This window comes from Leptinotarsa decemlineata, unplaced genomic scaffold, assembly GCF_025532065.1.
Source record: "Leptinotarsa decemlineata unplaced genomic scaffold, Ldec_3_MD MMD2_tig00026328_RagTag_RagTag, whole genome shotgun sequence".
NCBI classification, from domain to species: domain Eukaryota; kingdom Metazoa; phylum Arthropoda; class Insecta; order Coleoptera; family Chrysomelidae; genus Leptinotarsa; species Leptinotarsa decemlineata.
This window is the reverse complement of record NW_027412688.1, coordinates 33,660,104-33,684,666: the sequence shown is the minus strand read 5'-3', so window position 1 is coordinate 33,684,666 and position 24,563 is coordinate 33,660,104. Positions and strand designations below refer to the sequence as shown.

At 38.7% G+C, this 24,563-nt stretch overlaps 1 protein-coding gene across 1 annotated transcript in view; it reads left to right on the top strand.

The window, feature by feature from the left end:
- The window catches only part of LOC111506700 (synaptotagmin-10), a 119,154-nt gene that overhangs the window by 28,203 nt on the left and 66,388 nt on the right, over nucleotides 1–24,563 (top strand). The window contains exons 4-5 of the mRNA XM_074181964.1: nucleotides 5,953–6,102; nucleotides 23,671–23,802. Of these exons, the coding sequence (XP_074038065.1) occupies nucleotides 5,953–6,102; nucleotides 23,671–23,802 (282 nt within the window). The remainder of the gene's footprint in view (nucleotides 1–5,952; nucleotides 6,103–23,670; nucleotides 23,803–24,563) is intronic.

Here is a 24,563-nt window from a genome sequence, read left to right as displayed (position 1 = left end):
AAACCCCTCTTTGTTGTTGTTCATAAATTTCAAACTAGTTGACACACACCTCAAACATAATTTTCGATGGGGGCGAATTTAAATTATCTAAAATGGCATCTGTGGACTAAACTATATTCATTTTCCATATGTTCAAATTGTAACTTTCTGAATAATATATAAATGAAATTGAAACATTATAGTGGAATTGTATATTAAATTTGCCGATTTCTCTCACAGATGAAATTGAATATGACGAATACACTGTGGAACTCTATTTATTCTGAAATGAAGAGAAGATTATAAATAATTGAGAAATAATCAACATATGCATGAAAAATCTGTGAAGAATATAATAAAGATTTTTCCACTTGAATACAGTGTATTTTTATTTATTATATCGTTTATTCATTTTTCCATAATGGAACTTGTGATGAAAACATTTTTTCTGAACTATATTATCAGTTTACTTTCATTTAGAGTTACCATAATTTGCTAAAATGCATTTTCCAAAAAGTTTTATTTCACATTTTTCGTCAAGTCTATAAGTTTATGGCATGAGAAGAAATATATTTAATTTCTTCTACCCATTTTGTCTTCAGATATGCTGGACAATTATAATAGGCTATATCCAATAGAGAACTACTCGACAGTACAAAAAGTTTTTTTCTGTCGATTTGTTGAAAAGTTTGAAGCAACAACATTCGAATACATATTCCCCTAATAAAGATACCTTTTCTATTGCCTGCAGTCATCGAATCTCTGATCAAAGTTTCCGTTTTTCTTTCCACACAGCATTTCCGGGAAAGTTCAAACAAAAACGAGAACATGAGTCCCCTGCGGATGCTCGTTAGATAAAGGATTTTTCTACTCGTCCCCTTGAGACGATAATAAAAGATTATTTTACCACCATCAGGTGATTCTTCCACTCATTTAACTACTTATAATGATTTATTCATGACAAGTTGTTGGTTCTCGGCTTCGCCCGCGTAGAATTTGGTTTGTCACATTAAGTTTCGTTATAGACCATTTTGAACCAATAGTTACGATATTTTTTTATCAACCCAGAACATCAAGTTTCCTACTTCAGAACTGACGAAACTCAATACAATTTTTGAACCTCTATTTTTCTCCCTTGGGAGTGGAAGTTCCTGATTTCTTTTCTTTATGCTTTTTCTTGCTATATAAAGAACGTACCTGCATATTTCAAGATTCAGTAGCTTCGGCTGTGCGTTAATATAAGAGTGGGCAACAGCTAGTAATTCACATTTTTACTTCAAAAATATAGTAACCACTGCCGATGGTCATTGTCGTTTCAATCAGGCTGGAGCCTTGCTTCCCTACCCTTTGGGCTGGTTTTCGTCAGAGGGACAAACGGTTTTTTGATGGTGGCATGAAAGTCCTCAGACATCCATACCGCCCTTCGCGGTGTACCCCTACCTGGCTGGGGTGAGATGGATGAAGATATTATTCATCTGTTAACGGAGGACATAGACGCCTCATTCGACAGAGTGTCGGGGCCTTCTATTTCGGGAGGGGTCGTCTACAGCGTAATCTATAGCTTTCCTGACTAACGGATTTTCGTGAGATTCAGCGTAATCTAAAACTCGCCGATTCCTCGACTGGATGGACTGCTGAATGGAAGGCAGCTTCAAATCTCTGCGGATGGATTCATTCTGCACGAACCACGGAGCATTCACAATCATCCGTGGAACTTTATTTTGTACGGTCTCCAAGATGGAGATGTTAGTCGGAGCCGCTTGTCCCCAAACGCCAGAAGCGTACATGATGACTTGAACATCGTGTTATAGATCGTGATTTCATTCTTTAGGCTTAGCTTGGATTTTCTATTGATCAAAGGGTACAGGCTTGCCACCCGACCCTGGATCTTTGCCTTCACGCTTAACAGGTGCGGATTCCAGGTGAGCCTACGGTCTATAAGAAGAACTAGGTACTTTACCCGCGTTTGCCAGTCAATCTCCCTTCCAGAGATTCTTACTTTCATAGCCGGAGAAGCTATCGTTCTTCCCATGGTTATTGCCTGAGTTTTTTCCGGGTTCACTCGGATCTTCCACTCAAGGTACCAGCGCTCGAGGTCGCCCAATGCACGTTGCATATAGACGATCCCGAACTCCCGATTCATGGAGAGCCGTGTCGTCGGCGTAAAGAGATACCTTCACATGCTCGGACCTCGGAAGGTCACTGGTGTAAAGGAAGTAAAGCGTGGGAGAGAGCACGGCCCCCTGTGGCACTCCAGCAAGGATCTCTCTGTTGACAGACAGAGAGCCCTCTACTCTAACCTGAAATGTTCTGTCTTTCAGAAAAGACCCAATCCACCGGATCAGGCCCCGAGGCAGGTCGAACGCGATTGATTTGTGTAGAAGGCCTTCATGCCAAACACGGTCGAAGGCCTTCGAAATGTCTAATAAGACTAAGTGAACTTTTTTGTTCCTGTTTAGCTCCGCCATGGTGTTTTCGACCAGTTTCGGAGCCTGCAACTCAGTGGAATGTTCTCTCCTGAAGCCAAATTGCTCGTCAGGCCGAACATTTCGGTCCTCAACTTCTTCGTTGAGCCTTTGAAGTACGACTCTTTCAGCCAGCTTAGTCGCCGACGAGAGCAGACTAGTCGGGATATAATAACTAAAAAAAAAAAAGCCAACTGCACTAAGTAATGAATAGCTTCAAGAATTGAATTATGTTACCTATAAAAAAAAATCGCGAAACTAACACTACCGTCATCGACGTCTGCCCTCATGCGTCTGCCGGCGTTCGGGTCGCGTTCTCGGCAAAACTGCTTCATTGCTTAGACCGCCCCTCTACCCCCGCACATCGTCCCCCGTCGTCTTACAGTAGACGCGATGAGTATTGGCTTACTGCGTTGCGTCAAGTTAATCTCATGGTGATAACTTTTAAACTATTCGTCCAAATTACTTGGTGTTAGTATTTTTATAGGATTTTGACAGGTATTCTAAAATGTGAATTGTAAAAAAAGTATCCAATTCAATTGTATTTATGACCTAGAATTTTGCATATAGTGGCTACCGCATATTATCATTATTATTATCAGATATATGTTATCGCGGACTTTTATTCAGATATATATTACGATACATTCAGTGTCATTGCCTTTCGAATCTGAAAGCCGTGGATTATTGGAATTTCTTCTTGACGTTTCGCTTGCGCGAGTGGCTCGCTTCTTCAGAGGTTTAACCATCATGGCTTGATGTCCGATAACAACCTTTTAGGCTACGTAAGGCGTATTTATGCCTCGTCAGGTAATCCATTGTATTTGTATCTGGATTTGTATCTGTATTTGTACCTGTACTCGTCAGGAAAAAAATCAAAAAATCCACGGCTTTCAAACTCGAAAAGCAATGACACTGAAAACCTCCGCCGTGAAAGTCTTAACCATTTTGTTACGGTACATTAACTGCATTAATCTCCAACAGTAGCTGCCTATACTGTCAGTAGCACGCCAAGATAGCTCTCAGCGAGCTAGAATTTTTCCGACTTACTTAATACTCATGGATATATTATAATCAAAATTTTACAAAACTTTCGTAAATTGTAGCATATATATTATTATGATATATAAGCTGTATTTGTGTGAAGTTTCATCTGAATTCGTTCAGTTGTTTAGGAGTGAAAGAGCCACAAACATACATACATACATCCTCAGAAACTTCCACATTTATATTATTATAGATATAGATAGTATAAATACATAGATAGATGCTTGGTAAATGCTTTTTCATTTTTATTCTCGAGAAACGAATATGGATATAAATAAAAAAATCCAATGCTCTTTTTTGAATGCACTAGAAAATAATAATTTGTGGATATATGTATATATCTACACAAAGCGGCTAAGAGAAAATGAAACATTCGATATCAGGAAATATGTCAAAATTTTAGAGAACCGTAGGGACTCATCGATGTTTTCTTAATAGGAACACTATTTTTTGGAATTTCTGACACTTGTACTTTCTTGACACCTGACACCTGATTTCGAAACAAAACATATTCATTTCAATCATCTTTCAAATTCCATACAAATAATGGTCCTTTCATTCATAGCTGTAGTAAAGTTCAGAAAGCATCCAGTTTCATTCCGTGTTCTTGATACTTTCAAACAGTGTTTATTACAGGATTTACACTATGCACTCTTTCAAACGAGTTCTAAAAGCTCATTTAGTTTGGCCAAAATAGTTTCTGTACTCCACTTCCTTACTTTTCAAATCAGCAGCTTTGAAAACTACTTGTATGTTCTAATACCAAAACTTTGATTTGACTTGGTTCACATTTGATTTATTTTTTGTTTGTTTTTTTTTGAAAAGTATGAATTGTTTTGTTATAATGTGAAGTGTAAAATGAGTAGAAAATATATCCTGTTCTGATCAAATATGTTTTTTCGTTAACCAGCTGTTGCTCCCCTACGAACGACAACTCTCCAAAGTCGAAGCTTGTGCTAGCTGAGGACTAACGAGGAACATTTCGTTGTAAGATTTCCACCGAACAGTTTTACAAAAACACAACACATGTTTCGCTATACAACAACTTCTTCAGGGGTGTCTTTACCTATTAGAGAAACCCCACCATTTATTGAAGATGATATTTATCTGTCTTTGAACATTAGAATGGTAATCAAAACAAAAGTTGAGTAGATGTACAATTGAAAGAGCGGATGTTTCATGCTGTGTCAGAAATAAAGAGATGCCCATTGAAACAATGCTTTTAATGAAGATCGGTCGGTAGTCGGGCGGATTGACGTTGGTGCTTCACTCAGTCAATCGGCCGATGTGTGAGTCGATGGTTCAAGCCCCAGACTGAACGCTCGATTTCCACTTGTTATCGTCCAACCCGTGTTAGGAATCACACGTTAAAAGGTAAGACCTCGTTAGTCCTTAGCTCGCACAAGTTGAGACTTCTGGAGTGGTCGTTCGTAGAGGTGCGATAGCTGGTTAACGGAAAAAACATATATTGAATATATTTTTTCAATAGATGCAAAAATGTAGCTGCAAAAAAAGATTATTTTTCAATATCAAAAAATGTTTTACGAAGACTATATCACGCATGAAAACCCATATTGATACCGAATATATAATAGATGGAGCTACGAAGATCTAGGATCTAGGTGTTAAATAATAATATTGTCTCCTCGTTTGCAAATCTTATTCAAGGAATAATTACTTTTCTGAATCGTATGTTGGGGTACCTGATAAGACAAACTGAAATCTTCACAAATAAAACTTAACTATACACTGGTTAGACCTTGATTTGAATTTGCTTCAACTACATGGTCAGGAGAAACTCGGGCAATACTTCAGAAGGTTGTAAGAATTCAAAACAAATTTCTGGGATACATGTATTTTGGAAAATATTACACTGGAGCAGATTATAATACAGTACGAAAAACTAATTTAAGAAATGCCTTTGAAATGTTATCTTTAGAGAATGAGCTTACCCTTTACATGTTGTTTTTTTCTACAACATTATCAACAATACGATAAATTATCCTGAACTGTTAGCTTCAATCAAATTCAATGTACCTCTTTATAGAATTCGAACACTAGCTATGTTCAATATACCTCGATTGGTAATTAATACTAGCGACCATTTTCGACTAGCCAATAACTTTAATGCACTTATTGATTTGGATTGGACCCTGTTACAAAGTGAACTCAGACATATTTCCTCATATTACGAGTATATCTGATATATGCATTTAGATGAATTGAATGAAAAAACTTCCATCTATTCAAATACTCAACTGATTTTATTCTACATTTCTAAGACTTTTCAGCAAAGGTAATGTTTTCTTACATATACCGAAACAAAAACTCATTTCAATGATTTGCAACTGTTTCAACAAATCCAACACATTATTAAATGGAATAGTATCGCCATATCTTGTCTTTGGACCATGAGCACAAGTTATCACTGAGTTAATAGTAATAATTCTATTTTCTACAGGTCTTACGCCAGACTACTCTTCCGATAGTACCAGACCGTCACCAAACTTTTCAACGTCAACTTTCGCATAGGTTGGACATCCCAACTGACGTCAAATTCAGTATTTGTGCTCTGGAGAGGAACAACAGCAGCATGATTGGACTGATAAAAGTAAGTTCACTTATTTTCATCTCTCATGTTTGTCTTAAAAGTTGGTAGATTCAAAATACTCGTGTGGAAATGATGGAAGCAATGAGAAAAGTTTCAATTTTTTTAATACATAACACAAGCACTACCGAAAAATATTTGGGGCGCTCTAAGAGCGATGTCTCTACGAAACTAGTGAAACACGTTAGATTTGAATCGCTGGAGAATACATTTATTTGGAAAAACCTTTCCAGGAAATTTATTCCCCATAAACACAGTTCTCCAAATGAAAGAGTTTTTGAACAGTGGAGTTTGAGGTGTACTGAGTTGAACCTCAAAATCTTGTGCAGCCACAGTCCGTCGCGTACCTATTTCTGATATGTACCGCTCTTGGTGGAATCAAATATGCCAAGTCATTTGAACACCTTCCGTAAAAGTATCTATAAAAGAGAGACAATTCGTGTCTCTTATCAGACGAATGGCTCTTTCCTTGATGGAAACCAGCAGCTTTAGGGTATGCTTTGGGGTGAAACTCCATGAAAACAATACTTCATAGAAGGTCTGATCTGAGCTTTATAAAACATCAGAAGTTGCTGAGGTGTGGGTTCCACTGAGAATATGTTTGAGGTAATCTGAACCAAATTTGAGATTTGGTTTTGGAACCCACTGTAAGTCAACATAACTGTGAATGGAAAAAAAATTCATCGTTAGCAAAACAAATATGCCTTGTTCTTGAAATATATTGAATGATAATCGTTCTAAACGACTTTCCTGGAAAATACCATGAGTTATTAACTGAGATTCAATAAAGTCTTCATCAAATATCACAAACTAGAACCTACTTTGGAGACATAATTATTTTTATTTTGAAGGCATTCCCCGTACCGCAGAAAAATTCATCTTGTGAAGTTGTATGCCGTAAGACAGACCCACAGACGAAGACTTTCGAGAGGTCGCACATGATGTCATCGTTGACATCGATGACATAAAATTTTTATTTTCTAAGAAAGGCTTGAAATGGAATGGAATTAATTCATGCATATTTTTTATGGCCCCCACTGCCATGCAGTGGGGGAAACAACGCATTCCTTTTTGAAATTACGAGTATTTATCCAAATGGCAAATAGTTTATTTTCGGAGACTTGTGTACTGTGCATTCAATTTCCTTGGTCTATGCTCACCGAGACGGAAAGCTTTCAAAACTGTATCGTGAATTTTCAGCTAAGAGAAATGGTACAAAAACCGAACGCAGGACTGGAGATGGAATATTCTACACCACTCTAGAAGCAGCGAGAATAATACTACCGACTTCGACGAAACTTCGGCGGAATTTCTACGGCATTTGATTGCGATATTTAAAGGCTAGCCACGAGGATCTGTGTGACTGTAGAGTAGGGTACATCCTCCCGAAGAGTTGTCCTCCTAGGTCATCGTCCATTTTGTCCTTTCCAGGAAGATGGACAGGTCACTAGGAGACATCTCCTTTGTATAGGCAGGTGAAGGCCAAGACTAGCCGAACACACACCCTCTTTGGCAACCCTGAGGTGTCTCACGGCGGCCTTCGTGAAGGTTTTAGTAGGTGCAGCGACATTACTGTCGTTGCGCGGCTTCCTCAACCTTCTTGGAATTCCCTTCGTGGAGGTGCTCAAGTAAGAACGCTTTCCTGTAGGGGCAGCCGGTTCCTTGATTTCATTCAAGGCGGAGCTTTTGGCGCTGCAGGAAGTGCCCTTGCTGTTGAAGGTCGAGTGAGAGAGGAGGAGGGTGCACTTATAGTTGCTGCCACTCCTGCCTCTTTCGCTCTCTCTCATTTTGGCCTCGGTGCCACAAATGCGCTTACACCTTGGCCTTTATATCATATCACGAGGTGATCTGCTATGTCCAGCCTTATTCCAAGTTGCAGATTGAGGTGGACATTTCTGTTCATTCCCAACCACCGTCATAGATTGGGGTGAGCCTTTTTGTCCAGCCTCGGGATTGGTTTTTGTTTCAGTGTCTATTTTTGTATTTGTTCCAATCATGTGTGTTCGACTCTTTAGCCAAGGAAGCGGCAAGAATTTCAGGACCCAGTGGCACCCACGGCCTGATGACTTCGACAATTGCGAAACTAGTCAAATGTTACACCCATGCTCAATCCTCAAAGAGATGGGATGAAATCAAAGGATGTAATCTTGCCAGGATCACCTTGGGCGACCCTGAGAAGCTGGCGCCGAAGAAATATCTGGCGATGACCAGGAAAAATCTACGCCTTACAGTGGGATTTCTGACTGGCCACTGTCAACTAAGGAAACACCTCCATAATATGGGGCTAGTGGACACACCTCTATGCAGGATGTGTGAACAGGAAGATGAGACTGTCAGGCATGTCCTGTGCGAGTGCCCGGAGTTATCGTCAATAAGAGAGTGTGTGTTCGGCGAATCTTGGCCTACACCTGCCGATATAAAGGAGATGTCTCCCAGCGACCTGTCCACCTTCCTGGAAATGGACGATGACCTAGGAGGACAACTCCTCGGGAGGATGTACAATGGGTCACATGTGGCCTAAGTGTGTGGGCTCACACTCACCCTCCCTACTCTACAGATACAGATGTGTGTTCCCAACCCCCTGGCCGTTCCCCTATCCGTCACCTCCGGACGCGCCCGATAGGTAACTCAACCCACGGGTAGCCACGAGGATATTTGGACAGTCTAGTGGCCGTTACAGTGCGGTACGCGAAGTCATCTAGTAAGGCGATAGACATTCAAATAATAGTTGAAGTTTCAGTTGAAGTATTTGTATATTTAAACTGAAATAAAGTTGAGTTTGATTATTCAATTTAGTCAATTATTGGTCAACCCACGGGAAAAACGTAACAGTATAATCAAACTGAAATATCGAGTGGGCCAGAGGAAATCACCTTCCAAAAGGCAGATTTAGCATCGGGTGGCACCGATAAACCAAGTAATTTAGGGTGTGACAACATAACCTATTACAGATGAAGCAAACACGCAAATTTACATGTTATTGAAGACTACAGTACACTTCAATTGTTCTTAAAATTTCGACATAGCAAAACTACTAATTACGGATCACAACTAACAGAAATTCACAGTGATAACCCACCTGAGAGAAAACATATTTTCAGTTTCAATTCAAAGGAAGGAATGGACATATTTTTCAAATCGTTTGGGATTTTGTTATAGAGCCTAGTTATGTCATACGAGACAGACGATCGAAACATACTCGTTGTATGCAGTGGAGGCGTAATCCTAGCTCTGAATCGTACGTTCAGGCGGTGAACGTCCGTCCGGAAGGTTATTTTTTCATTAAGATAAGGTGGCCCCTCTGTTTGTATAGTCTTATGAAACAGAGTGCAGGTATGAATAATTTATCTACTGTAAATATTGAGCCAACCAATTTCCCTCAGCGGCCCGGTGACTAGATCACCTCTTTTCAGACCTTGAACGTACACATGAGTTCTGAACCATTTGTAACCGATTACCGTATCTTTTGAAAATTGCAGGGCTAAATTTCATGTAGGTGTAGTTGAGATGGGAAGGAACTCACGCAAGATGATTTCACCTTTTTTATCTAGTTTTTTTCTATTTGAATAAATCAGTTTCAATTCGGCGAAAGTACGTTGTATGATGAAACTGGTGTGGCTATTGAAATTGAGAGAAGAATCCACTACAAAACCAAGAATTTTTCGGGTTGTCGGGCAGACCAAGGATATTTACTTCGATATGGGTGTCCAAGGAATTATTGCATTGATTGCATGCTTTTTTTCTTCCGAACAACATTGCAATAGATTCAGAAGGATTGATGGAGAGACAGAATTTGGAACATACGGTAACGACGGATCCGATATCTGAATTCAGTTGAAAGTTTGCTGAAGAAAAATCTTCTTCTGAAAATGAAATATAAATTTGAGTTCTGCTCATTGGAAACAGCATTGACCTTGATTCATACAATTTTTGAACTCGTGTGTGAAGGTCCCACAGGTCCCAAAATAGGACACTGTGGGACTCTATTCTCTATTTCCTCCCAGTATATACCACTGTGTAGGCAGTTTAGGAATTCATAAGTGATATCGATTGAAAAGAGAGAAGCACTTGAATAATTTTACATACAGCTGGAGTGTATTGATGTACTCCAGAACGATATTGAAACTGGATTAGAACTACTTGGGAAACGAAAACTATATACTAGGTTCCACTTCTTCGATTGACGACTTGTTTATTTTGTGGAAATTCATGTTCACTGAGGATACACTACAAAACACACTTTTGTCTATTTTCCACTATATTTCTTTATTGTTGACCGGTTTCGGCTATTACACCATTTTCAAAACTAATATATACTAGGTAACAGGACACAAAAATCATATACAATGAAGAATTTGACGAGTGTGCTAAACTTGAATCATCAATTTTTTATGCGTATTGTTGTATTGTTACCATCCATACAGGATGTGATACAGGATCAGATCAGTATAACCTTGATCAATATGAAATATGATAACTGGTGAAATATGCCAGGTGACTTATTAGGTGAAAACTTCATAAAGAGAGCATCAGGAAAGTAACTGAAGAACCGAAGCAGTATTTAAACAGAGCAGAGATCGGCTACTTATTGGACAATTTTTACTTGGGGGCACATCTGAATAGAGACCTTCAAGAAATGTCACATGGTTCCCAAGTGGCGGAGTAATAAGTGTTTTTGAATCGTTCAGTTCATATATTTAGAATTTTTGTGCAAATGTCATCAAAAGTGACATTTTTAATGGTTGTCAAGAGTATTAAAAGATGATGTTTACAAAGTAGATATAGAAACTGTAACGGATTAAATTTTTGAATTCAGAAGAATTAGTAGTGCCGCCCTGTAGGTTCGTTATTTTATCACAATATTGTTGGGATGGTGGGTTGTCTGGTAAGCAGGAGTAAATGAAACCAAGGAGATTTTCACGGTCAGGATTTCAAAACGATTCAGATTAGTATCTATCGTAAAGCTAACACAAAAACAAGGTTCTAGCAAGGAACTGTTCGAAACCTAAAAACATCTAAGGTCAGTGAAATTAATTAATTCAATATTTCCGTTTCCTATTCTTGAAATATCGGTAGAGAATTCCATTACACATGTTTTCAGGTTTTTTGGACAAGAATGATAAGATCCCCTATGAAAGATTCACGTCGAGCACTGTCAGATCTTTTATTAATTTTTTTGGTGATAAAAAAGCTTCCAAAGCATATTCATCTGGTAATGGGAGGAATACTTCGGAGAAGCTAGAGTTGCATCATACATATCATTCTTTGAGATATGAGGAGACACTCTAGAAAGTACCAACGGAGAGCCGTAGCTAGTATATAAGAAAAAATATCAAAAATGATGATAACCCGTGAGTAGAAGCCCTAATATTATTGATATATTTTGGAACGGTCCGAGTACCGATATCTACAGTTCATTCCCAAAATTAGAGGATAGTTTTAAGCATTTTCCTTTTCTCTGTGACAGCTGTTGACGGGGGTAATAATTATCGAGTTTGATTGAAGTTAATCGAAAAATAGATTCTGGATAAATTAAGATCCAGGCAGTTAATTTCAACCGCTTATTTATTCCCTCATTTTCAATTTACGTAAAGGTCTATCTCTGTCAGTTCAATACTCGAATCTTTTCATTCGATATTGTTCCGAAGTAAGAGTTCTCCAGCAGTAATATCGTGATCAAAACGGCCTATAGCGGCGTATTAATATCTTTTCTGTGAATGTTTTTTGTATTAAGTATTGGTTCTTTAAACTATATATATTTGCCTATTTTTTTTACATTAGTTCGTTGCAAATAACATATGAAAATCAATTTTTGAGTTATTACACAGTTGGTGTTGAAGTTTGTAAATATTTCTTTTTATATATCAATTAAATATAAATTTCAAGCTTGGAGATTCGTTGTTGACTTTTTGGCTATTTCTCCACCCCTTTCCTCTTGAATCCGTTCAACTGGCGCCCCAGAGCTTACTTTTTTTTCCATCTGTTTCGACTGTAAAAAAAAACATATTTTCCTTACCCACGTCCAGCCCCGACAATAATCGACTAGCCTGGGCCGAACTACTTTTTGGTAATTACATAAATACCAAGGTACGTAATAATACAATTAAATTCTGTTACAACTGTATTATATACATTAATTACAATATTATTATTATTATTATTACATCAATATTGTAATTAATTTATGAACATTAATAAAAAAAGTATTATGAGAACAACTGCTGATATTAATACTTTGTGATGTTGAAGAGCCTCGGTAATATATTCAAACTAGCTGAGTTGACAATTTCATGGGCATTAACATTCAATTCTTGAAGAGAAGAGGACGATGCTGTAACGCTGGAGCTGCCTGTTGGACCTATTCTTTCAAAAATAGCCTTTTTATAAGAAATACATTGATCTATGTAACCTTCAGCTACGGCTCTAGACTTTCATCCTACGTGCTCCTTGAAATCCGTTATATTTGCTCCTGATTCTGCTAGCAAAGAAGCAGAAGACCTTCTGAGACAGTGACCCGTATATTCCTTTGGTTCTGGGAGGTTCAGAAACTCAGCAATGGTAGAGATCATTTTCCCAACTGGGTTGGCACTGCATTTATAATTTGAGTATTTCAGCAAAAAACGTTGAAGATTGATAACAGAAGGGCATAATGCAACGTATTTATTGAAATAGTCAATTCAATGCAAAAAGAACGACTATTTTCGTTTCTGTATTTGGAATTTGAACAATCAATGATTCATCCATTAATTTAATGTCTTCTAATAATAAATGTCGAACGTAAAAGTTTTTGATTTTTTTGGCCTATAACTTCAATTGCTCCGTTTCAAGAATGCTACCACTTTGAAATATTTACTTGTAATAACACCATTTTCAACGAGCGCACTCGACTTTATCATTATACATTAAACACCAGCCAGAACTCTTCAAATGTGACTTTAAATGAAACGCGTGAGCTGAAAACAACACTGTTTGTTGGTAACCGGATGATTCGGCGTCACCTGACACGGCCACTTCACAGCAAATGGTTAACATGAAAATAGTTAACTGACAAGAGATGTCAAATTGTGTTTTCACAGAAAAAATAAATGTATCTATTTTATTATGAAAACAGAACAGTTGTACAAAAAACTTCGTGTGACATTTGTGTTAAAAGTAAGTTTTATTTTGTTCGTCAATTGCTCAACTCGCTACGCTCGTTTCGCAAACTTTTTCACTCACAAAATAAAATCTTACTTTCAACACTCATATCATAAATAGCTTTTTCATATGAAAATTATCGAGTAAACTAATTTTGCCGACTATTATTACCACTTACCCAACTAAATTTTCATACATTTCCTTTGGTTTTGTGTTCATAAGATTTCAACATCAGTCGTATGTTTTTTACTGTTGTGGCAATTTCGTACATCCATCATTATCAATTCTATTGAATTTCTCAAGCGACCTCGAAGAAAAATTGGATTATCCACTTATTCCCATCGGTTTGTGGCAACAGGAGCGATATTATTTTCGTTTTTCTTGCCGAATAACGGAGAATCATAAATCATGAGGGAAACACGGCCGTGATAGATTCCCTCGTTACCATCGAAGTAAAATAATCGTCTATCGTTTTTCAGTTTCAATTTGTTATCATCATACATCAATGTTGATGGGCTCAATGTGAAAGAATGAGGTCATGGTCGGTGTAAAAAATTAAGGATTATTCCGATCAACAATCCTTGCACTTACCTCCCTCGTGTTCGAATTTCATATTTCTGCGAAAGAGATTTACGATAAACAAAGTTTCAAAAGTTTGCTCCACCGATATGCTGATATTGTCGGTAAAGCTGAGAGTATGACGTTGAGCTTGGCAGTTGTGAAATCAATCAATAGAGTTTTGTACCCCATACATTGATGCCTTTCATTTGTTCCAACTTTTAAGTTTTTGCATTTTTTCACCTTATCACCATTTGATGTCGTTAAGCAATTTTTGAACAATTTTTCACAACAAATTCCAATTGAACCAAAGCGCTGCCAAAATAGCCTGAAAAATTACCCAGGTGTTTTAATTGCATATCAGTTTTGATTGTATATTCACAGATATCTCACGAATACTTCCACCCTGGTGTTCCCTAGGGATCCATATTGTCTCCAACCCTCTTTTTATTGTATGATTCATTGGAAAAACCAAGAATCCAATATACAGCTTTGTTGACGACAGCACACTTGTCTCGTCATTTCATTTAGATTCCAGGATCTAGAAACCAGGCATCGGTTTTCTCCAAGAAGATAAATGTCCCCGAACCGGATATAATAATGTCAGGTCGGACAATTCCGCTTTTTGCTTCGATACGTTTGTTGGGGGATAAAATGGACACCAATATGTCTTGGCACAATCACGTCGCTGGAATTGCAAAGACTGCTTCTCGAAAGTTTGGAACACTGTTCCGAACCAAAAACTGTACACACCTCAGCAACTTCAAATGCTTTGTCAAGCTTCATGAAGATTCTTTGGAGTATGGAGCTCTGCTCCCAAACATACCTGAAATTGCTGGATTCCATCCAGAAAAGAGCCATCCGCCTGATTGAACATCACGTGCAAACTTGCTAGCCTGGAACATCGAAAAAAAGTTTGAGATTTATCTCTCTTCTATAGATACTTCCACGGGGGGTTGTTCAAGTGACTTGGTACATTTGATTCCACCAACTGACTATTTATAGGTCATCAGAGTGCTTTCAACTATTTCCTCTTCCTTCTCCCCGTCTCATCTTTTTTAGCGGAAGCTGACCGATTGGCGGGAGTTGGTCGTATTCCGCTCGATTAGAGGGTTCCATATGTTACGCATACCTACGCTAGCTTGGCTAAATGCGTTGTTGGACACCATGTATGCAACTACTTTGAATTTTCCCCTTAACCTGTGTTCTTCCTTGTGAATGATTCCGACTTGGGCCCACTTGATGTTATGTTGATATGTCCAAACATGCTCTGATATTCCGGATTTGCTGGTTTCTCCTCGCTGTGTGTATTTCTTTCTGAAGCAGGTTCTGATGCTGTGCTTGTACTCGATTCTTTTCATCATTTCCGACAATCCTCTGATGTGAGGGAGTACAAGTACTGATTGTGTGGCTTTTCTTTCTAGTGGAGCTCTTACTGTCTTCTAGCAGAAGTCTGTTCCGCCATCACTTTGGAGTTACCATTCCGTTGCAGGTCATGTTTGAGGATGCTTAGTTCCTTTTCGAGACCTTCTTTTGTATCACAGAGGCCAAAAGCACGGTCTACTAGAGTTTTGATGATTTATCTCTTAGTCGATTGATGGTGATTGAATTCCTGGTACAGATACTGTCCCGTGTCCCGATATACAGATGTTTCCCATTTGGTGTCGGTGCTCCTCACCAGTAAGTCAGAGAATAGCAATTCATTGTGGACTTTCTTCTCCATTGTGAAAGTGATGGAAGGACTTACGTTGTTGATGTGCCTCAGGAATGTGTCTAGTTCTGCATTCCATATTATGAAGGTGTTGTTCATTTATCTCAACCATACTCGGGGCTTCTTCAATGACCAGAGTTCCAAACCACTCCATTTTCATATAATCGACTATAACCGTTGAAAGTGGCGATTCCATTGGAAGTCCCTCATCTTGCGTAAAGAATTAATTCTTCAGTTGAAAGTAGCAGTTTCGTACACAGCATCCTAGTAATTCCAAAATTACCTACTTGTATCGGTAAGTTTCAGGTCCCAATTTTGGGATTGATTCTTTTGTATGCTTTTTCAACTGTATGCTTCTGTATGCTTTTTTTGTGTCGTCTGCATACATAAACACCTTTCCCCCTTCAATGAAGTCAGGTAGGTCATTTATGTACAACAGAAATAAGAGTGGTCCTTAGATACTCCTTTGAGGGGTCCAATACCTACAATTTCCACAAATTATTGCCTTTCTGTTACATAGGAAATTATCCAGTCTTTGATAGGGCCTCACAATCCTAGCAGTTCCAGTTTTCTTTCAAATATGTTTGAGTTCAGCGTATCGAAAGCCCGCGTTAAATCAAAAAATTCACCGCGAACATATTATTCTCATGTATTTAGCTGCGCCCCCAAACACACCCTGAAGCTGCTGGATTCCATCCAGAAAAGAGTCATCCGCCTGATTGGGGACGTGAACATCACGTGAAACCTTGATAGCCTGGAACATCGAAGAAAGGTTGGAAATTTGTCTCTCTTCTATAGAGGGAGGTGTCCAAGTGACTTGGTACATTTGATTCCATCAAGAGTGATACATATCAGAAATAGGCGACGGACTGTGGCTGCTCATCGTCTTGAGTTTCAACTCAATACACCTCGAACTCAACTGTTCAAGAACTGTTCCATCTGAAAAACTGTATTTATGTGGAATAAACTCCTTGAGAACGTTTTTCGACTGCATTTAATCTCCAGCGATTGAAATGCAATGTGAATCGCTACTATCGCACAGGCACCGCTCCGAAAGCGCCTTATAGATTTTTCTGTAATAAAGAAGTAAAATTATTTTGAAAGCTTTCAAGTCAAGTTTCAACAACCAAGTTGGCGTCTTCGGGACGTGAAAAATGTTCTTCTGAAGACGCCAAATTGGTTGTTGAAACGTGCACCTTTTGATTTAATCTAAGCCGGAGGTTCAAGTTGAACTTTTTGATTAGCTCGTACATTTTCTATACCTCTCAGAATTTCAAGCGGAGAGAAAATCGACACTGAATTTATTAACAAAGACTCAACTGACGACAAGTCATTCATTATAATGATCCTTCTGTTTTCAATCATTATCGTATTTTTCCAAAGTAGACAGCGGAAGAAAAAACTGTGACAAAATTGAATTCCTTTCAGAAATAACGCTTTCGAAATTCCTTAAGTAAACCAATCATTGCCTAATTATAACGTGCCATCATTTGGAAATGAAAGCCCGTATTTGTACCGGCATTTTCGAATAGACACGAAATTTTCCTTTCTCTTTCATTACAGGCATCAAAGAAGATAATAAAAGATTCAAATCACCTAAGCATATTATGTTCCCACGCAGAAAATTAGCTTTTTATACCGGAAAATCAGCTTACGGAAATTTTCAACGGAATTTTAGCATTTGATTATTTGAGTTCGTTAGTTTTGTTTTGATCCGGAGGTGAATATTGAATTGAAGTATTTGATAAATGAGAGTTCAACACCGAAGAAAGAATAAAAAATCAATGTATAAATATGGGTTTAAGTACAATAAAGATCAAGATTGAAATTAAAAAAAATGTTTGCTTTTCATTAGTTACGACTTCCATTGTCTAATATGATATGAATTGATTTGAAATCCCTGAAAAAATCTGTAAAAAAAATTAAAAATCGAGAAGATTAGCTGAAAACTAACAATTATATTGAGCAAAAAAACTGAAATTACAATGAAATGATGTACAAGCAACAACCAAAATATAAAAAAATTGAACTTTCAACACGAAATGAAAATTAAAAAATAATTAACAAGAAATGAAAAATGAAAAATAAAAAAATTTCAAACCACTTTACTTCACGACGTCTCAATTGTTAGTATTCACAATCATGTTCGGGTGATAACTGGACTCATTCCTCCGAGATCTGACTATTTATAGGTCATTAGAGTGCTTTCAACTATCCCCTCTTCCTCCTCTCCGCTTAATCGGTTTTAGCGGAAGCTGACCGTTTGGCGGGAGTTGGTCGAATTTCGCTAGATTAGAGGGTTCCATATATTACGTATACCTACGCTAGCTTAGCTAAATGCCTTGTTGGACACCATGTATGCGGCTACTTTGAATTTTCTTCAAAACTAGTGTTCCTCCTTGTGTATGATTTCAGCTTGAGCCCACTTGATGTTATGTTGATGTGTCCAAACATGCTCTGCTATTCCGGATTTGCTGATTTCTTCTCGCTGTGTGTGTTTCTTCTGCTCGGAAATGCAGGCTATAGGATTTTTCGAAAAATGCATTTCTTGGAATCGTAATCCGCGTTTGGTAGCCTGGTTTTCGTGAGACTGCTATGGATAGTGTTTCTGGATCTAAAGCAGGTTCTGATGCTGTGCTTGTACCCAATTATTCTTATCATTTCCGACAATCCTCTGATGTAGGAAAGTACAAGTACTGATTGTGGTGGCTTCTCTTTCTAGTGAAGCCCTCACTGTCTTCTAGCAGAAGTCTGTTCCTCCATCACTTTGGAGTAACCATTCCGTTGAAGGTATTTTTTGAGGATACTTAGTTTCTTTTCGAAACCTTCCTTTGTATTGCAGAGGCCGAGAGCACGGTCTAGTAGAGTCTTGATGATTCCTCTCTTAGTCGATTGATGGTGGTTGGATTCCTGGTTCAGATACTGTCCCGTGTCCCGATATACAGATGTTTCCCATTTAGTGTCAGTCCTCTTCTCCAGTACGTCTAAGAATGGCAATCCGTTGTGGACTTCCATCTCCATTGCGAAAGTTATGGAAGGACTTACGTTGTTGATGTGCCTCAGGAATGTGTCTAGTTCTGCATTCCATATTATGAAGGTGTTGTTCACTTATCTCAACCAGACTTGGGGCTTCTTCAATGGCCAGAGTTCCAAACCACTCCATATTTATATAACCGACTATAACCGATGAAAGTGGCGATTCCATTGGAAGTCCCTCATCTTGCGTAAAGAATTAATCTTTCAGTTGAAAGTAGCAGTTTCGTACACAGCATTCTAATAATTCCATAATTACTTGTATTGGTGAGTTCAGGTCCCCATTTTGGGATTGCTTCTTCTATATGCTTTTTCAATAGGAACGTTGGTATAGAGGCTTTCCACGACGATCCTGCTTTCTGACTTCGATTGCCCCTAGTGGTTCAATAAAAGGCCTCGAATTCTTCACAAAAGATAATGTTTTTCCTTGCAGTGGTTTAATTATTGGTAGTGAAAAGCTGCACAAGTTCTGAGTGACTGAATCTCTGGAGCTTATGATCGGTCTGAGTGGAACATTCTTCTTGTGAATTTTGGGTATTCCATACAAATGAGGGGACTCATTGTGTTGCGGTGTTAGCGATGATCTCTCTTTTTTTGAAAAATATACTTGGTGTTTTTCAAAAGTCTGGTACAACTTCCTTTCAAATGACGCAGTAGGATCCCTTTCGATCTTCTTACATTTTCTTTTCTGAAGCACCTCTTCGATCTTCTGTTCATAGAGATCAGAAGGTCGAAAAAATGTGAATGACAACGCTCGCCCAGAAAGTCTCAGAAAATATTTATCTATCATTGCACTCAGAAACAATTAATGGAGAAAACAGTTTTTGTAGTCATCCGAAAAATTCAAAATTGACGCTAAGGACGGAGAGGCTTCTCATCCTTGCACTATCAGGAAATGAAACACTTTCATCAAATCATGGCCACCTGCGCTCAAAACGATAATAATAATTTCCGATTCATCATACCTCTGTCACGGATCTCAAGGCATGACAATATCCCAAACTACCTCTGGAGTATCACTCACTTTAATCCAATCGAAACTCGGAAACATCGTTCAACGTCTAAATTCGTATCGCGAATGTATTTCCCTATTTCCTCCCAAAATGTAATGGTGCAGTGGAAATGATCATTTTATTTCAAAATGATCCGTACAGATACTAAAACAACTATGGGGCTCAATTACTGTGTCATAAATAGAATTTATAAAATCCAACTAATCCCAAGAAAGCTAAAAGGTATATTGAAGATGATGTATCGATAACACTTTGTGTTCTGGAAACATGAAACAACAACACAATTGAAGTATACAGTTCACCATAGAGACAAAAACAATATGGAGATCTCCACACAAACCAATATCGTCACGCTCTTTCCAATCATCATTCCTTTCGAAATCAAGACGGTATTGTGACACTTGAAGAACGCGCTCGTAAACATTTCTAGATTGAGAACTGGAATTGACAATTTTTTTACCATATCCGAGAAGAATAAGGGCTTGAGACCAAGAACTTCCTCACACCTAAGCTTGTATGAACGAAAAATGATTGGAAAAGCTAACCTTTCCACCATCCCTAGAGTAGCAAAAAGAGTAGGAAAACTTCTGGGTTGACACCAGTTTCAAACAAGCAAGGAAGATAAGGAATTGTCTTCAATTCTTCGTGTGGTAAATAAATATGAGGACCATAAAGGGCTCCATGGGTTCTAGGATGAAGTAGCAGAATAGGCACCTAGTCACGAAGATCACCAAGTCCTCTTTGGAGAAGTTACTAGACCAGACAAAAGATATCATAGTTGACCAGTGCAAAAGGCAATAAAAATCCACGAACATTCGGATGAATTCAGAAAAAAATTCTAGGAGCAGCAAAATTTTTCGATTCCACAAGGATTTTTCGAACGTCCGGGGTTATCGTGTTGGTCAATTCATTTGAATTGCTCAAGGGCTGGAGTGTCCGATGTGAGTGCCTGATGATGTTTATAAACAGGTGGAATCCGACCACTATAATTCGTATCCAATCAGGGCAGTGCTGTTTGGTGGTCAGGAGCACGCCTTGGCTCAAAGTACGATGGATACGTCGTAATTTGGCGCACTGCGAGCGTGAAAGACCTGTTGATCGCCCTGTTATCTATCACATATGGAACACGAGATGCCGTTCACTCTTTCGAATCGCCGGGCCACAATACTGCCCTCCGATTATTCGAAGAGCGATTGAACTGCTGTCAATTTGTCAAATGTCATCCACTTCTGTGAGAATATCACAAACATCCGCATCCAAATGGGCAGTTCTTGTGGCTTAAGGGGCTTGATTCGGTGGAGCGCCCTACTTGTTCTGATTGTCTCCACTGAGAGCGAGTCTCCTTTCCAGCTGCAGCAATGTGTGGCAGAACTTCCATTCCATCATTTTGTTGACTGACTGGGTAGGAGCTATATTGCTTGCCGCCGAAGATACGATACATAATCCTTCAGACTTGAGCCGAAAAAGCGGCATGCTCCAGACGTGTTTCACACCACAGAGCATGCATTCTCTCCATGTACCCTTTTCGTGCCGCCTTATTACTCCCGTAACAAAGCATACGGCTATTTCCAAGCTCATGTATCCACTCAAAGCGTCCGTTGGCATTGCTTACGTTGTCTGATAGCAAATCCTCGTTTAAGGCCACACCACGATGGATAATAACAAACTGTGTCTTCTAATATTATTGGACTATTCTTAGGCGTTCGATCGCATACACCATGACCTCCTCTTTGCTATTCTGGGCTACCTGGGGTTTTCAATACATGCTATAGCACTACTAAAATGTTACTTTCGCAAAATCGTGTTCAAAAAGTTGTGTATGATGACGAAATACTTTATTTAATACAAATTAAAAACAGTGTTTCTCAAGGTTCAATATTGAACCGGTTTGGTTCGTTTTATACACATCTCAATTCCATAGGTCACTGCAATTCGTAACCATGCATGGTTATGCCGAAGATACTCAGCTGTTCATGGAATTCAATTAACGAGGCCCTATGGCAAATTAATACCGATCTCGCTATGTTATTATCTTTCTCAACTGAATATTGTTTATCTTTCAATGCATGTAAATCTAATGTCATGCTCTTTGGTAGAACAGCGGCGAGAAATCGTTGAAAATATTTCATTCCAACAGAGTATTTCTGAATGAAAAAAGTAAAATTATACTCTGCGATGCTTCAGTTCTTTCACATGCCAACTACGCATACGTGGTGTATGGTCCGGGATTTTTGAAGAGTGACAGTTTCAGAATCCAAAAGCTCCAGAATGCATGCATTAGGCTCATTACGGGTATGGAGAAACACATTTCCCATCTGTTTGGGGATGTTAAAAAAACCCTGCTATCTTTTCAAAACAATATTCTTCAGAACTGACGTACACCATCTTAACTTAAAATTCAGGACACTTTTAACAATACCACATCATAAAACTTCTCTATTTCGCGGATCTTTCACTTACCATATTGCCTACTCATATAATTGGATAGCCATTTAATATAAACTTCTGTCATTAGGAATCTTCTAACGAAAGAAAAAAAAATATCTTCTCGCAATAAAAAGATCCAGCTAAACGACTTATGTCGAAATCAATCAACCTTTCTTCAAGCTCAACAATATATATTGTGCAGATATTGAATTCTTCCATTTGATTGGTTGTTATTGTATGGAACCATCAATAAAAGCCATTATTTTTTTTATTTTTTTTTTCACCATAGTGTGCGCTGGTCAGGTCCTATCCCCCGAAGCCCCGATACATTCGGGAGGGCGCACCAGCATTATCAACCAATGACCACTCCCCATACCGTGGGGTAAGTGAGCATTAGTTCCGAGAATCATGTGCCCTGAGCAAGCGCAGTGAGCCAAGAATAACAGCCTTTGCATCTGTGCGGCTAAGATTTCTGCTTTAGTGCGGCAAGCCGGTATGATTTTAAGATTCGAGAGTAGAGGGGACATCATTCCACCAAGGACTCCAATAATCAGAACAACCATCTTGACAGAGTGATCTAGATAGAGTCTGCGGAGTTCGAAGAGGAAATCTCGATATTTTATCCATTTTTCCTCCTCTTTTCTGACGATATTCGTCTCGCCAGGAGCTGAAAACTCAACGACAAATATCGTTTTGCTCTGGTGGTCGAAAAGGACCACATCAGGCTTATTAGCTTGTATGAGCCTGAGGGTGGGGAACGAATAGTTCCAATAAAATCGCAGCGTAGGGTAACACCGATGTCTCGGCAATACCGTAAGAGTGCCGTAGATGGTTATATAGCACTCTTAGGGCCGCGTTATGTCGATGGATATAGGCCGAGACCGCATACGCTGGACATGCTGATAGCAAGTGCATCAGGGTCTCGGGCACCTCGCGGCAGGCCCTGCACCTTGTGTCAATACCCATCATGCGACTGCGGTAGTGGTGGTGGTAGATGGTGTTGAAGACACCAACCTGGCAAGCCATGATGAACCCCTCAGTTTCCGACTTCATCCCACTCGACCTGAGAAAAGCGAAGGTCAGGCGCTTTGATAAGCCAAGGTCTCCAATGCTATTGAAGAAGACCCCATGCATTGGCTCAGCCTTGTGTTTCCGCAGAAGTAAGGTAATCTCTGCGGCTTTTATCTGAGCTTTCTGCTGAACAGGTTACAACTCGGTGACAGAGTTGTGGTCACCTTGTTCAGTGTTGAAAACTATACCGAGTTCATCAGCTGCTCGGGCAGCTGCTCTAAAGAGAAATTATTATTATTATTAGTATTATTATTATTGATAGACTGCCAGTCTGGTTTGGACCATTTGCTCAGGATGGTGGTGATGCTACTCAAAGGCCTAAAATATTAAACGGCACATCTGCTATTTTATTATCATCATTGATATTATTATTTGATTTTCGTTCTGATAATCCTTAGCAACCCTAGCATTGATTTTCCATCCATAGCAATGTATTCAATACATGTATCTACTTTCAACTATATGCGAATAATTGTAAACTTCTCATTTTTTCGCTTATTTTTACTGGACTATTAATCCAACCGAAACTCTGGAACAACGTGCTACGTCTGAATTTGTATCACGAATGTATCTCCCAATTTCCTCCAAGTTGTATTCACAACGAGAATTTCCTTGTTGCAGCCGGAACTCTACAGAAAAGAGCTGATCAGGCAAGCGTCTGCTGAGAGCAATGGAGGACAGGAAATGGAATACTGCGGCAAATTACATTTCTCTCTCAAATATGAAAAAGAGCTGGAAGGGCTAGTAGTCAAGGTAATCTGTGCATGAGTGTGCTGCTAGTTTAGTGATGTTTATTAGTTGCGTTAATAAATATAAAAAACAGGCATTATTCAGGAATTCTCAGAAACAATTCCGATTTTCGATAAACTTTTTTCTCAAAGTTTTGTTTTTTCATGTTATTTGGTATCATAAACTTTTGAAGCGGTGAAAGAATCTTCTATTGTTTGGACAATAGGTGGGTCATCGAAAACTTGACATTTTGCAAATCTGAAAAAACGCTCAGACAGGTCGATTTTTTTTCCCCATTTACAGCGTCGTCACTTCAAACCCGGAGCAGAGGGGTGAACAACCCTTGGAATTTTAATAGGGAGTAGGAGGCGAGTCGCACATCGTTTGAAAGATCTTGAAATTCCCTAAACAATGGTATGCATTTTTTCAAATTGGGACGTATATGAAAGAGTTCTTTTCGATAATTGACTTTTTCAATATTGGTAATAGCTACAAATTGTTATACGCCACCACTCAGGTGGAATGTATTTGGAACTCTTTCATTTGTTTCTTACCCTACTTTTTTGTTAATTTTTTAGTTCTTCTCTGATAAGGGGACAATTACAATTGAGAAATGGTTGAAAATGCTGTTTCTGTTTCTCATTTTCATGAAGAAGTGATATCTCCATCATTACTAGTACTAAGTGCCATAAAGTGTTGCTAAGGAAATAATGGTTTACACAAGTGCAGAGAGGGTTGAGTTGATTAAACTGTAATATGGAAATAGACATTCAATAGACTGTTCA